Source organism: Ranitomeya variabilis, chromosome 1, assembly GCF_051348905.1.
Source record: "Ranitomeya variabilis isolate aRanVar5 chromosome 1, aRanVar5.hap1, whole genome shotgun sequence".
NCBI classification, from domain to species: Eukaryota; Metazoa; Chordata; class Amphibia; order Anura; family Dendrobatidae; genus Ranitomeya; species Ranitomeya variabilis.
The window spans coordinates 973,566,547-973,582,238 of NC_135232.1; the positions used below are offsets into that span (position 1 = coordinate 973,566,547).

General features: G+C 42.0%; 1 protein-coding gene across 2 annotated transcripts; it reads right to left on the bottom strand.

The window, feature by feature from the left end:
- Nucleotides 1–556: 556 nt before the first annotated feature.
- Nucleotides 557–14,989, bottom strand: FGG (fibrinogen gamma chain). Of its 2 annotated transcripts, XM_077279375.1 has the most exons (10): nt 14,838–14,989; nt 14,620–14,667; nt 14,360–14,543; nt 13,901–13,991; nt 13,446–13,576; nt 13,178–13,311; nt 9,874–10,058; nt 8,333–8,610; nt 6,585–6,748; nt 557–714 (listed from the first exon to the last, which is right to left on the bottom strand). In XM_077279375.1, exons 1-10 carry the CDS (start codon nt 14,904–14,906, stop codon nt 700–702), a joined length of 1,299 nt encoding a protein of 432 aa, XP_077135490.1. In that variant the 5' UTR covers nt 14,907–14,989; the 3' UTR covers nt 557–699. The 2 variants fall into 2 exon arrangements, with proteins under 2 accessions (XP_077135490.1, XP_077135489.1); XM_077279374.1 differs by lacking the exon at nt 557–714 and having other exon boundaries at nt 6,437–6,748.
- Between the last annotated feature and the right edge of the window lie 703 nt (nt 14,990–15,692).

The window sequence follows — 15,692 nt, forward strand, 5'->3', positions numbered from 1 at the left end:
GCAATTGAATTACCGGCTTTTCACATATATCGCGCTGAATTAAATATAAATACAGAATATATATATATATATGTGTCTCAATGACATATATATATATATATATATATATATATATATATATATATATATATATATATATATATAGACTGTATATATGTTTTAACAAACATTTGAGCACATAAATCCATTAGATGTCGGTTTTGCAAGCCTGCGAGAAAATATCGCAGTACGGATGCCATACGGATTACATACGGAGGATGCCATGCGCAAAATACGCTGACACACCCTGCCTACGGATGACATACGGATCACTATTTTGGGGACTTTTCTGCGTATTAAGGCCGTAAAAAACGGACCGTATTTACATACGCTGAGTGTGACGCCGGCCTTAGAATTCCTGATGCTAAACCCACTTGGTCCAGAAAGCCACTAATTAGACATCTATAAAGGAGTTTCCAGCCAATGTTTTTATCATTACATTTTGTAAAAGCTTGTCATATGCAACGTATCTGTATTATAATCGCATGACACTACTAAATAAAAATACCTTCTGAGATAAAATAGAAAGACTTTATTTTTAATGTTAAATGTAATTTTAATGTATCTTCTTTCTACAGGACACAGTGCAATTTTCCAGACTGAAAGATCTGGTGTATTCCATATTCCATAAATCAGGAGCTTGTATTAAAATCTGTCAATTTATATGTCCCCACCCTACAATGAAAGAGAACAACAGATTAAAATATTACAACTCGCCTACACATTGCAGCAACAAAAAGCAACAGCAGCTGCAAGATCTGTCCTATGTGCACAGGTGGAGCCAAAGGCCGCGTTCACACGTTCAGTATTTTACATCAGTATTTGTAAGCCAAAACCAGGTGAGATACAATCAAAGGAAAAGTATATTAGAAACACGTCACCACTTCTGTATTTTTCTCCCACTTGTGGTTTTGGCTTATAAATACTGAGGTAAAATACTGACCAAAAACTGAACGTGTAAATGTGGCCATAAGCAAAGGATTTTGGGTCTTTTTAAGGTATGTTAACATACAGCTGATTTGATGCAGATGTTTCTGCAAGTAAAAATCCATTCTATTCAACTGAATATGGTTATTTCCTGAGTGATCAATCTTTATATGGCCAAGTTCACACCACTATCTTTGGTTCAAGTACTGTCCATGAAAAAACTGACCTCACTTGGACAGCAGTAGGACCAATGTTATTCAATTAAGCTTTCAGATGTGTGGATTTTATTTCACAGAGTGAATGTGTGGATGAAAAGAAATCGCAGCATGTGTGGAGGATGTCGCCTATTCAAGTCTATAGGGGTGCAAAAAAAGAAATCAGATCCCATACAATTCAACCATAAAGCATCCAGTTTTATGGATACCTTGCAGTTCTTTAACATATTAAACTGCATTTTGTCTTGTACATTTTAATAACTGATATTTAAAAAAAAAAAAAAGAAGACATAAGGATTGCATATGGATAACTGTTGTGATGAAAATCATCCGCTTTTTCCTCAATGAAAACTGAACAGCTCTACTCCTAAGGCCTCATACAGACATCCATTCTTCACGTTTGGGTTACATTCGTGTTTTTCACTGATAGAACAAGTACCAATTATAGTCTATGAGTGATCACAAGTCCCAGTTTATTTGTGGCCTGATTGTCGGCAAAGAAAAAAATTGGACTTTTCCATTTTTTATCTAAGTTACGACAAATCAAACTCACCCTGTCATATCAATGAGTTAATTAAAAAAAACAATATTTTTTACAGTTTTAGGCCGGTTTCACACGTCAGTGACTCCGGTACGTGAGGTGACAGTTTCCTCACGTACCGGAGACACTGACACACGTAGACCCATAAAAATCAATGCATCTGTTCAGATGTCATTGATTTTTTGCGGACCGTGTCTCCGTGTGCCAAACACGGAGACATGTCAGTGTTCGTGGGAGCGCACGTTTTACACGGACCCAATAGAGTCAATGGGTCCACGTAAAACACGGACCTCACACGGACATTCTCCGTCTGGGGTCCGTGTGCGTGCAGGAGACAGCGCTACAGTAAGCGCTGTCCCCCCCACATGGTGCTGAAGCCGGTATTCATATCTTCCCTGCAGCAGCGTTTGCTGTAGAGAAAATATGAAGAATAGTGTTAAAAATAAAGATTTAGGTGTCTGCCGCCCCCCCACCCCCTGTGCGCCCCCCGCTGGTCAGAAAATACTTACCCGCTCCCTCGCTCCTTCCTGGTCTGGCCGCGCCTCCTACTGTATGCGGTCACGTGGGGCCGATCATTTACAATCATGAATAGTCGGCTCCGCCCCTATGGGAGGTGGAGCCACATATTCATGACTGTAAATGATCGGCCCCACGTGACCGCATGCAGGAGAATCCGCGGCCAGACCAGGAAGCAGCGAGGGAGCGGGTAAGTATTTTCTGACCAGCGGGGGGGCGCACAGGGGGTGGGGGGGCGGCGGACACATAGATCTTTATTTTAAACACTATTCTTCATATTTTCTCTGCAGCAAACGCTGCTGCAGGGAAGATATGAATCGCAGCTTCAGCACCATGCAGAGTGGGTACCACGCGCTCCGTGTGGTACCCACTCGCCATACGGGCGGCACACGTGTGCCGCACGTATGGCCTCCGTGAGTTCCCAGGCACACAGACACGGATAACTCCGGTACCGATTTATTCCGGTACCGGAATTATCTGGACGTGTGGGACAGCCCTCAGGATGGGTTCAGATAAGCCAGAAAATCATATGATGGTTCATCTGTATTGTCATCAAGTGCCTCTAACACCACTCATGGCTGCAAACCAGTTAAATGTCACAATCAATCACTCAGTCATTGACCCCGCCCATCAATGTGCCCATCTTGTGATCACAAGGCGCCGATGGATTGTCATGGAAGCCTGAGGTCTGCAGCAGACCCCAGTGAGTCATCGCGAAACTCCTGTGAATGGCGTCCGGAGATTGTGATTTTGTGCTGAAGCCCTGCTATGTAAAGTGTAAGCGATAGGATGATCGCAGCTTCAAATCTCCTAAAGGGACTATTAAATACAGTAAAAAAAAAACACGTTTTAAAAATATAAAAAAAACACAAAGTTCAAATCAACCTCTTTTTGCACCATTAAAAATAGCACAATTAAAATTTAATTTGAAAATACACATATTTGGTATCGCTGCATTCAGAATCTCCCGATCTATCAAGATATAAAATAAATTAATCTGATCGGTAGACGACGTAATAAGGAAAAAAAATCAAAACTCCAGAATTACTATTTTCAGTCGTCGCAAAATAAGGCTATGTGCACACGCTGCGGATTTTGAAGCTGCGGATCTCCAGCAGTTTTCCATGAGTTTGCAGTACCATGTAGACCTATGGAAAACAAAATCCACAGTGCACATGCATTCTTTGTGCGGATTCCACTGTGGTTTACACCTGCTCCTCAATAGGAATCCGCAGCTGTAAAACCGCAGGTGGAATCCGCACAAAAACCTCAAAAAATTCCACTGTAATTCCGCAGTGCGATTTACCTGCGGATTTACCAAAATCAGTACGGAAAAATCCATACACCATTCCGCAGCGTGTGCACATACCCTCAGAAAATGCAATAAGAGGCGAAGAACACATCGTATCTATGCCAAAATGGTATCTGTGAAATCGTCAGCTCAGGGTGCAAAAAATAAGCCCTCACCCAGCCCAAGATCCCCAAAAAGTTTGAACATTAGGGTATGTGTCCACGTTCAGGAAACGCTGCGTTTTTGACGCAGCGTTGAGCAGCATGCATAAAAAACGCAGTGTCCAGATGTTACAGCATAGTGGAGGGGATTTCATGAAATCCTGTCTCCACTATGCAGTAAAAAACGCATGCGGCAGACCCGAGAAAACTCATATGCGGCGCGTCTTTTAAGAAAGCAGCATGTCCTTACATTGCAGAAAAAACTCAAGGACAACGCAGGTGACCTGCCAGTGACCTCAGGTGCAGATTTGGTCAGGATTTTACCTGCATAAAATCCTGACCAAATCCTGATGCAATCCTGAACGTGGACACATACCCTGAGGGTATGTCTCCACGTTCAGGATTGCATCAGGATTTGGTCAGGATTTTCCATCAGTATTTGTAAGCCAAAACCAGGAGTGGCTGATAAATGCAGAAGTGGTGCATATGCTTCTATTATACTTTTCCTCTGATTGTTCCACTCCTGGTTTTGGCTTACAAATACTGATTGAAAATCCTGACCAAATCCTGATGCAATCCTGAACGTGGAGACATACCCTAAGGGTATGTTTCCACGTTCAGGAAACGCTGCGTTTTTGACGCTGCGTTTTTCTGCTGCGTCAAAAACGAAGCGTCCAGATGTTACAGCATAGTGGATGGGATTTTATGAAATCCAGACTCCACTATGCGTTTAAAAACGCATGCGGTTTTGCCGCGAAAACGCATGCGTTGTGCGTTTTTTCAAAACGCTGCATGTTGCTACTATGAGCAAAACACGCAGGTACACCACAGGTGACCTGCCAGTGACCTCAGGTGCAGTTTTGGTCAGGATTTTACTTGCATAAAATCCTGACCAAAGACTGATGCAATCCTGAACGTGGAAACATACCCTTAGGGTGTGTGTCCACGGTCAGTAAACGCTGCTTGTTTGACGCTGCGCAGAGCTGCAGCGTCAAACACGCAGCATCCAGATGTTCCAGCATAGTGGAGGGGATTTTATGAAATCCCGTGTCCACTATGCGTGGAAACCCGCACGCGGCGGGCCTGCGACTCCGGACATGCTGCGGGTCTTTTCAGATCGCAGCATGTCCGTACACCTTGCGGGGACGCAGCGTCCCCGCAAGGCATAACACAGGGCCCTATGGGAGGGGGGCGATGATCCCGGATGTGTACAGTTAACACATCCGGCATCATCGCGTCCCAGAAGGGGGCGGGGCTTAGCGCCGAGCGGCTTCGCCGCTCCGGCGATACCGCCGGCCATCCTGAACGTGGACACGCAGCCTTACAGGTCTCAGGGGGAAAAAGGCAATAAAAGCAAAACCTTTTTTTTTGACAAGTTGCTGAATATTTTTCATCACTTAAATTAAAAAACAAAAAAACCATGCGGCAGAAAGAATGGTGTCACTCAAAGTACAAGTCATCCCGCAAGAAACAAGCCCTCATACGGCTATATGGTTGTAAAATAAAAAAACTTATGGCTCTTGGAAGCAGGTAAGGAAAAAATGAAAACAAGGAATGGAGAAATGCCATGGGGTGAAGGGGTTAAAGGGCAAATGCAGATTCCCATGTTAATAATTGTAATGGATCTGTGAATACAGGTGGCAACCTGTATGTCATCAGTTTTTTGCACACCCATTGATCCAAAATACAGATCACAATACTGCATGAGAGATTTTTTACACATCGATCGGTCTGTGTGTAAAATTGTTCATGTAAACTACTACATTGATTTGCATTGGTGAGTGATCTGTCCGTATGCTAACAGTTTTAATTCTTGTCTGAATGAAACCTAATACAATATAGTGGCATGCACCTAAATTGTACTGACAGGTTTCCTTTAAAGGGAAGATGTCAGCAGGTTTTTACTATGTAATCTGAAAGCAGCATGATGTAAGAGACCCTGATTCCAATAATGTGTCACTTGCAGGGCTGCTTGCTATCATTTTGATAAAATCCCTGTTTTCTCTGTTTCAGATCTAGCAGCGCTCAAATGCTGAGCTCTGCATAACCCCGCCCACACCACTGATTGGCAGCTTTATATTGACAGGAAGCTGTTGATCAGTGGTGGGGGCGGGGTTACACAGCAGGACTACATGGCACCAGACACTTAGTCCTGTAGTGATAATCTCCTGCTGCTAAAAAAATATCAACACACAGTCTAGTAAATGACAAATCAGTGGAATCGGGCGCTCAGCTCTGCAATTTTTGCATGAACACAATTAGTATACTAATGTTTCTTGGTTACAAACAAGTAGAAACATTACAGACATAGGTCATACATAATTGGCTTCCCCGGAACCTGAACAAAATCTGTCACAAACATCTGTATTTCATAATATGATTGAGAACCATCTATTGTTGCCATTGGAGTAACTATAATGACAGTTCTAGAAAAGGTTTTTTTAGACACTCAGGGAAAAATTGTTGTACTGAATTAAATTTAAGAAAACTAAAACATTTTGGCTTTTGACCCACAGGAGCCACCAATCATTACAACTGTTGTTCTGATGGTCATCAGGCTTCCATGAGCGTGACCCTGCTGGTAGGATAAAGATCATGAATGCTTTAATCCTGGAAAACCCCTTCTAATTTGTATGGGAAACATTTAAGAAATATATTTTCCAATTCACTTTCCTAATATTACTTTTGTGGATAGAACAAGGATAGCAAGCGCAGCAGAAAACAGCACTGGCAATAGCAACACCGATTCTTTCCATGCTTGGTATACTTTATTTGTAAACTGGAGCTAGAGAAGACATGAGGTATGGTGTGATGCTGAGAATATGAGAACTGTTCGGTGTGAAACAGGTGAAAGAGTCACAATTCTAGAAATCTCCACGGCCCTGAGTTCCGACCTTTCCATCCTTTGAAAACTGTTGGTCATCATTGTCTCCATATCGGCTCAAAGGAATGATTTTCATTGATGCTTTCTTCATGGAATACCAACGGCTGCGCCATGTTGCCCAAATGATGCCATTGTCGTAACCACCAGTAGTATCAGACTCGGAGTAGGTGCCATCTGAAAGAAGTGAAAGAGGAAACAATTAAGTGATTTCTTTACCATCTAACATGATAGTCTTGGTTCATGTGACAACAGCCAAAGGTTTGTGAAGCCGCACCCTGAATCTGAAGCCAGCCATACATTTGCCTTGTATTACTCAAGGGCACCATTCTAAACTGTTCCCCATTACCTATTCATGGTGTCCATGTGACGTTAGGTGGCATTTGTACAGATAAGAAAAAGAAAATGTCAAGCAGTGCCACTAATTAAATATTTAAAGGGAATTGGTCATCAGGAAAAATACTATTACTCTGCAGATATGGGGTTAATCTGCAGGTTAATAGCGTTACTTGCCTGCTCAGTACTTGCATGTGGCTGAACACTGTGGGGAGAAAATTAACTTTATTCCCCCATGGCAGCATTCAGGTTTCAGTCACGAGGGAGGCGCCAGTTCAGTCACTACTCTGAGTATACAGGGCAGCGGCTGTAACCGCGCTGCGGCCCTGACTGACACTTGTACTGCATTAGGGCTGGCTGTCAGCCATTGCTCCGTATACTCAGAGCAGTGAGTGAACTCGTGCCGGGGCCATCCCCTGACTGACATCTGAAGGGGTATAAAGTTAATTTTCTCCCTGCAGCATTCAGGTTTCAGTCACGAGGGAGGCGCCAGTTCAGTCACTACTCTGAGTATACAGGGCAGCGGCTGTAACCGCGCCGCGGCCCTGACTGACACTTGTACTGCATTAGGGCTGGCTGTCAGCCATTGCTCCGTATACTCAGAGCAATGAGTGAACTCGTGCCGGGGCCATCCCCTGACTGACATCTGAAGGGGTATAAAGTTAATTTTCTCCCTGCAGCATTCAGGTTTCAGTCACGAGGGAGGCGCCAGTTCAGTCACTACTCTGAGTATACAGGGCAGCGGCTGTAACCGCGCCGCGGCCCTGACTGACACTCGCTCTGCATTAGGACTGGCTGTCAGCCAGTGCTCCGTATACTCAAAGCAGTGAGTGAACTCGTGCCGAGGCCATCCCCTTACTGACATCTGAAGGGGTATAAAGTTAATTTTCTCCCTGCAGCATTCAGGTTTCAGTCACGAGGGAGGCGCCAGTTCAGTCACTACTCTGAGTACACAGGGCGGCGGCTGTAACCGCGCCGCGGCCCTGACTGACACTTGTACTGCATTAGGGCTGGCTGTCAGCCATTGCTCCGTATACTCAGAGCAGTGAGTGAACTCGTGCCGAGGCCATCCCCTTGCTGATATCTGAAGGGGTATAAACTTAATTTTCTCCCTGCAGCATTCAACTACAGGCACATTAATAATGCTATCAGCCTGAAGATTAACCACACATCTAAAGCTTAATAGTGTTTTTCCTGGTGCCAGGTTCCCTATAATGGGATGGGACCAGGGACTGTATAAAAATGTGACACAAGTAGGGGAAAAATTCATTTAATGCTATGATATAGATGTATGAATCAATAACATATTACATCCTTACTGAGACAATATATCTCTCAATGGCTGAAATGAATCCACAGCTGAATGAAGTTAAGATTTTGCTACTGACAAATGTATATGCCTAGGTTCACATACAAGACTAGTACCTGGATAATATTTGCCATTGAGGTGACCAGCATGACATCTGTTCATCCACCATCCAGATCCATCTTGCTCAGCACAGTTTCCATCAAATCTGTCATTATCTTTGTCAAAAGTGCTGAACTGCATGCCATTGTGAGAGGTGTAGAACTTGTCACTTGGATCATCTCCAAAATCAAAGCCATCAAATGCATCTCCAGCATCACCACCAAGGAAATAAGCATATGTCAGCCGGTACTTATCCTTTTCAGCACCCAGTCTGAATGTGGAATAGTCTGCTACACTGTTTAGGATAAAGGAAGGGACATTTCAAGTTAAAGTACCACATTTAAATTGCTGATAAGACTTAAATTCTCCATTGACTTCAACAAATGATCAGACTTAAGTATCAGTATACATAAAAAAACATACTATAGTCTTCCAACAGTGCCAACAGCTATGTGGTTGTGTAAACCTATGTTCCCATGAGTAGTATTTGATGCGTTTTTTTATGAGTTTACATAACATAAAAAGAAAGCACAGTTGGGCATAACATTTTTGCAAATCTCATTCATCAGTTGGCTGGAACTTTAAGATGCTGCCTTTTTTTGGGCTGCAAAAATACGCAGAGTCAAAAACTCATTGTGGGGACTTAACCGTAGGGGAGAATCAAATGGCTCTAGATCTCGATTGAGGATTGCAACAAAATGCTCGGACCGGCTGCCATCTCTCCAGTCAGGAGTGTGACAGCAGGCATTTTCATGTAGCTATCATGCTTCTGTCGGGAGACCAGATGGCCAGTCCGAGCATTGCGTTGCGATCCTCATCTGAGTTATATGGCCGCGTGACTCTCCCTATAGGAAGATACATTTCTGATGCTGATTATGCATCGCGCCATGAGATCACATTTATTTCAGGATGTCACTTTATGGAGTACATTTAAACTTTGGATTAATAAAACATCCAATTTTAAGGAAATAGCAGAGGACGTGTGCTGGATTTATTCTCATCATGTGTTATTTTGATGAATTTGGTGCATTTTGCATTCCATCTATTTAGGCTGATCTACTAGATCACAGCAAGGCCCACAATAGTCTATGGCCCAAATTCACCAGGACAGGAGTTGGTCATGCCAGACTTGATGAGGGCGTGTGCTGGAGTCAGATACAACTGAGCATTTAGTAGTGAGCACTTAAGGCATATCTTAAAAGTGTTGCGTGCCTCCATGCACCTCGCAATAAATCTTACTCCTTTCAGGGACTGAAGAAAGATTTATGGTGTAAGGTGTGCTGCAGCATTAACTAGTTGAGCGGGCGACACAATACCTTGTACAGCCCAAGTCTCGCCTATTTTTTTGCAAGCTGGCGGAAATTGGCGTGAAAACTCAAAAAGTTAGCAAAAAACTCAACACAAAAATGTTGTGAACTTCAAAGTGTCTGGCGTCAATACTTGGATTTGAATCCTCTGAACATACAAGTGCAGAAAACAAGCCTAAACTTCACTTTTTGGAGTGTTACTATCAAATGTGCGAGTTTGAGGCTCATAGGTCATGATTTGCATTTTTCACCTCTTATGGCCGCTCCAGTCCTCTAGTTCTATCCTCAGAACATATGGAGTGGTACTTTGGGTGCTGAGTAGATGAATCTTTTCATTTCCAAGCCAATACTCTGTTGTGTCAGTTGGTGACAAATATCCAAATCCTTCTTTATATTGGATCCAGTTCTTATTGAAGTCCACACTGCCATCAAGCCTCTGGGGAAAAAAAAGGACATAAATCACTTTATATTATTGTATCTCCTGAAGCTAAATTCATACCATGCAGATTTGATGCAGTTTTTGTGTAAACAAGCATGGTACCAATGGTCAATTTTCTTACTGCGTTTTGTTTAATAGGGTCTTTGCCACAATTCCACAGGTATTGCACATGGAGCAGCTGGGCCTATTAACCCTTTACGCACAATAAGGTAATATTGTTAGGCCTCATTCAGAGATCCATTTTTCACATTCATGTTCTATCAGTGTTTTTCACAAACAGTACATGTATCCATTATAATCTATGAAGATTATATCTACATCCATGTGCCCTGAAAATGCATAGGAATTTTTACATATGGATTTTCTGCATCTAATGCAATTCTGTAGGGAAAATCTGCATACAAAATTGCCACATTCCAAATTTAAAAAAACGCTGCGTAAAAAAGAAGCACAGGGGACATGAGATTTCTCTAAATCCCATCCACCTTGCTGAAACTGTAAGATGCTACGTTTTTGATGCAGTGAAAATAAGCAGCGTCTAAAACTCACTGCAAACTCATAGCCTTATGCAGTCGACATCAACCACTAGCAATTAATCAGAGCTGCTGGTTAACCATTTAGATTCCACTGTCAATTAATTTAGGATTGTGGTTTAAAGCTAAAAAAGGAGCTAAAAAATAAAATGAAAATTCTGCAATACACTTGTTCAAAAGAACAAAGATAAAAAAAAAATAAACATTTTAATCATCTCCTCTCCTTGTTCAAAAATGAAAAACTATAATAATATTTGAAATTGTCACATTGGTAAAAGTCCATACTACAAAAATATAGAATTCATTAATCCAAATGGAACGCTACGTGAAGAAAAAAATTACAACATCAGTGTTGTTGTTTTTCGGCAACCGATTCTTCCAAAAAATGCAATGAAAAGCAATCAGAATGTCGTACATACCACAAAATTACCATAAATAACTAAAAACAACAGCTTCCACACATAAAAAAACACTCTCACAGCAGCTCCATCAGTAAACTAAAAAATAAAAGTCATGTTCTCAGGAAATCTCAGTGCAGTCTGAATTTCATGGAGTGACTGAACGGTGAAGATGGAAGAAAATTTTTTATTTTCTCCTCATCCGAGAAAATGGGATCACACTATGACCAAACTCTGATCACAGTGTGATTAGCATAATCAGAGTGATTTATTAGCCTTTGCAGATTCAGACCCATGTATTTCACAGTCCATATATTCACCATAATGCTTAACTGAGCATACAGCCTAAGGCTGGCTCACACGTCAGTGGCTCCGGTACGTGTGGTGACAGTTTCCTCACGTACCGGAGACACTGACACACGTAGACACATTAAAATAAATGTCTCTCTGCAGATGTCAGCGAGCATTCACGGACTGTGTGTCCATGTGCAAAACACGGGGACATGTCAGTGTTTGTGGGAGCGCACGGATCACACAGACCCATTAAAGTCAATGGGTGCGTGTAAACACGTACTGCACACGGATGCCGTCCGTGTGCTTTTTTTAAAGTCATAGGGTTAAAATTGAAACAAATTGTTTCAATACACGGACAGCACACGGATGCTAAACAGCACACGGATGGCCTACGTGCACACACGGACACACATAGCTCTGGGACTGTTTCTTCCAGTACCGGAAATATCTGGACGTGTGAGACTGGCCTTACATGTGTCCAAGAGTCTGGAAGTTCACTTTGGAAGGACCACGGTCAGTCTGGGCATTGCGGTCTGAATACTGACTGTAAAACGCACCCATTTGAGCCTGGCCTAAGGCTACATTCACACATGTATTTCTATATACAGTACATGTAGCACGGACCATTTTTCTTCTGTCTGTGTCATCAGTTTTGCATCTGTGTTTTTCTCCGTGTCTGAACATAGTCTCAGCAATAGATCAGTTAAACACAATGAAATCACTAAAGTGCAAAGTATGTCTTTCATCCATGCTTAATGGATCCTCATAGACTTTAGTGACCAAGCATGATCATTACAACAAATGACAATAGGACATGCTCAAGTCTCATGAATTGGACAGAAGGATGTGTGTACAGATCACTGAAGCTCTGTGGGTCTGCGTTCTTTCCATGTAAAAAAAAATGGACAGCACTAGTAGGTTTACAACGGATGTGTGAATATAGCCTAAAATGGAGCTGTTTCATGTCCTGTACCAGTCTTGTTTGCTGTTTTCACACAGTCAACATTTATCACCTATCCACAACATAGATGACAATTGCTGATCACTTTGGCCCCATCTATACAACCCCTACCTATAACTAGAATAGGCATCCTAAGGTCTTTATTTCTTCTCAATGGAAAATCCAGAGATCACATCACATTTGATTCCATGTTTGAGACTCTGTCAGGGCTTCTGTCTAAAGCCAAGGTCACACTTGGGAGTTCAATGCGAGAAACTCCGGTCCCAAGAGCTGGCAGCAGTGCCGGGTATTGATGCAAGAGACTCGTGCAAGTTTCTCGCATTGAACTCGCAAGTGTGACCCGGCCTAAAGCTATAAATATTGGGATTCAGATGAAACCTCCGATAGCGCCCCGATGGACCCAGTCACTATAGTGAGGCAGATGGAGTCACTTTGTAGTCCATCTAGCCTCTGTTTTGGAGTTGTCTGTCTTTTTAGACAGACACAAAAGCAAAGTCTTCCACACATGTCTGTTAGAGCACAAGCAGATCTCAGACAGAGGGAGGCTGCATTATACTCTATGGGGGGGCTGCAGTATATTGTATGAGGGGGGCTGCATTATACTCTATCAAGGACCATGGGAACTGCATTATACTATATGGTACGTGCATTATACTGTGTCGAGGACCATCTGTCCCCATCATTCTTCCTCAGCCGGTGTAAAGAAACTTGGGAACTCAGCACATGTAAATACAACCAAAATGTTTCTGTGTGATGGTGCAATATGTGAGCATTTGAGGTCCCACTTTAAACTTTTGCCCAAGGCCCTACTTTGTCTAAAACCGGCCCTGCATACATCATATCTGGGCAACAGAGACCCACTATAGACTGACACAATGTCAGGAGTCCCTCTGGTGCTCCACTTTATGACTCCAGCCTATTTTCACTCACCCTTTGTAGAACGGTCCACGCAGCACCAGATGGCTGAATTTCACAATAAACCAGGAACTGCTGCTTGGCTTTTAGAGGCTTCACATAGTAGAGACCGCTGGTCCTTGCTCCCTTATTTGCAACTTCTTGACAATCTGAAATTGAAAAAAACAAACGTTCCTTATCGATCCTGCTCTCATATTAGGAATGGCTAACATTGGAGGAGTAGCAGATGGTTCACACAGACAAGAAGTCTATCTACCGTATTTTCTCCCATTTTAAGCCATACCTTTTCCTGTGAACTCCTGTATTTCGACAGTATCTTTGCACGGTTGTTGGCACTGGTTCTCCAGAACTGATATCTTCTGCTTCAGCAGGGTAATCTTCTGTGAGTTTGAGTTGAGTATTTCTTGAAGTTCTCTATATAAAATGCACAAAATAACTTGTTTGTAATAAACTAAACAGAAGATCCTGATTGAAGCATATTTTGTTTTGTATAATAAGTCAATAGTGGGATTAATGCTTTTTCCATACTGAATGAGTAGATGGAATAATTATAGCATATTCTAGAAAACCATAACCAGATAAGTGTCTGGCTTTCCTTTTACAAGAGTAGCAATCTGGCATTGTGCAGTTTCCTTATGTATGAAGCTTCTTCTCCCATTATCCCCACAGTTCCCTATTGCCTTACTCATTCATTTCCAGACTATAAAGAACTATTCATTATACATTTAAATTACTTACTGTATGATCCTCTCATTTTCTGTAATTGTCCTTTCATATCTTGTAATCTCATCCAGCATAGTTCTGGATTTCTGTGTAGGATCTTTCATCCCTATATATTTAAGTAAAGGTATATGGAAATAAATACCATGGGTATAATAATGGACATATGTTCGCAAGGACCACAAACGCTTAAAACAGATATATCACCATATGTCAGATCTCTGAGACTTGATGAAGCTGGTATATTTTCTTTGAAAATGTATGCAAGAATAACTGTACAATCCTTTAGGAAAGTTTTCCTTGCCTATTATTAAATGAACGTTTTAAGAGTTCAACTAGAGCTGGATTCCTAAAGATTCCTAGAATTATAAAGGTAATGTAGCATGATTTTTTAACTAAGTACGCCGGCCTCATCAGGTCCTAGAGATGTGTTTAATTGTGAAATCTGGTGCCAAAATCCCGAGCCGCGTTCCTTACCTTGAGGAGCTGTTTGGGGCTTTGTCCCTACTTGTTGCATGTCAGTCACTATTACGGTAGTTGTCGTTGTGTCATTTCTAATTTGATTTAGAAGTCCTTCGAAATACTGCAGATCTGTGTCTACTTCTGTGTAGTATGTGTTTAGAAAGTCTGAGACTCCGCATGTAGTTGGACAGTACTCCCCCTAGGAGCAGACAATAATTAAGTCCTTAAAAAGGTCCTTAAAGACACCAAGGGATCCTTAATTAGAATGTACTTACAAATCGGTCATCTAGGATGCAGCAGTTATCTGTGTTTGGTACCAGGCTCTGCAAAAAGAAATCCATAGGTATCGTGGTAAATTCTTTTTAGTAGTATTCTAAGAATGCATTTGCATAACTCCGCTGCTATCCATATACACTAATAAAATTTCTAATAAGAAAGAATGCTCAATGGATATATCCTGATTTCCAATGTACAACTAAGGCTTTGTACTCACAGAATAAGTGCTGGAGAAGAGGAGTATGGACTGGAGGAATAGCACGCCCTGGTGGTACAATCGTGTCATTGTAGCAGGTCCTCTTTCTCCTGTACCTGCTTAGCTGGATAGTTCACAAATGAAGTGGAGCTTGCAGGTTACTGCAGTTTTATTTGCTGCCCCTGCCTGACAGAAACCATGCAAACAGGAACAAAGATTTGTCCAGAGGTCAGATAAAAGGTCAGGAGGGAGGACCTCAGAAGAGAACATGAGTCAATTTGTCTTTGGAGACAATTATTAAACAAATTTTCTTTTTTTTAGTAATTGTGGGTTGCGCTGGTTGCTCAATGAGATGATTTCCAGTAATGTGCTTTAAACAACCAGGATCCACCATTGTGCTATAATAAAAAGACTGGAATTTAATCCTTAAGCATTGCTATGTGGAAATCCCATTACCGGCTCCGTGGGCACTGTGTGTACATCACCTACATACAGTTATATTATTATTATTATAGCGCCATTTATTCCATGGCGCTTTACATGTGAGGACTGGTGTACATAATAAAAACAGGTACAATAATCTTGAACAGTACAAGTCACAACTGGTACAAGAGGACAGAGGACCCTGCCCGTGAGGGCTCACAATCTACGGGACATGTTAGGGTACGGGCACACACAGTTTTATAGGAGAGGCCAAAAACGAAAAAAAGATTATAATGCAAACCACTTCAGGAAATGCACTTTTGTTGGTGAGTTTTTGGAGGAGTTTTTCCCTGAAACATTTTTTTTAGTCGCCTTTTGACTGGACAATGCCTAGTTTAGATAATTTGCAATCAGGATAAGACATGCACTTTCTCACACCACACATTTTTCAAA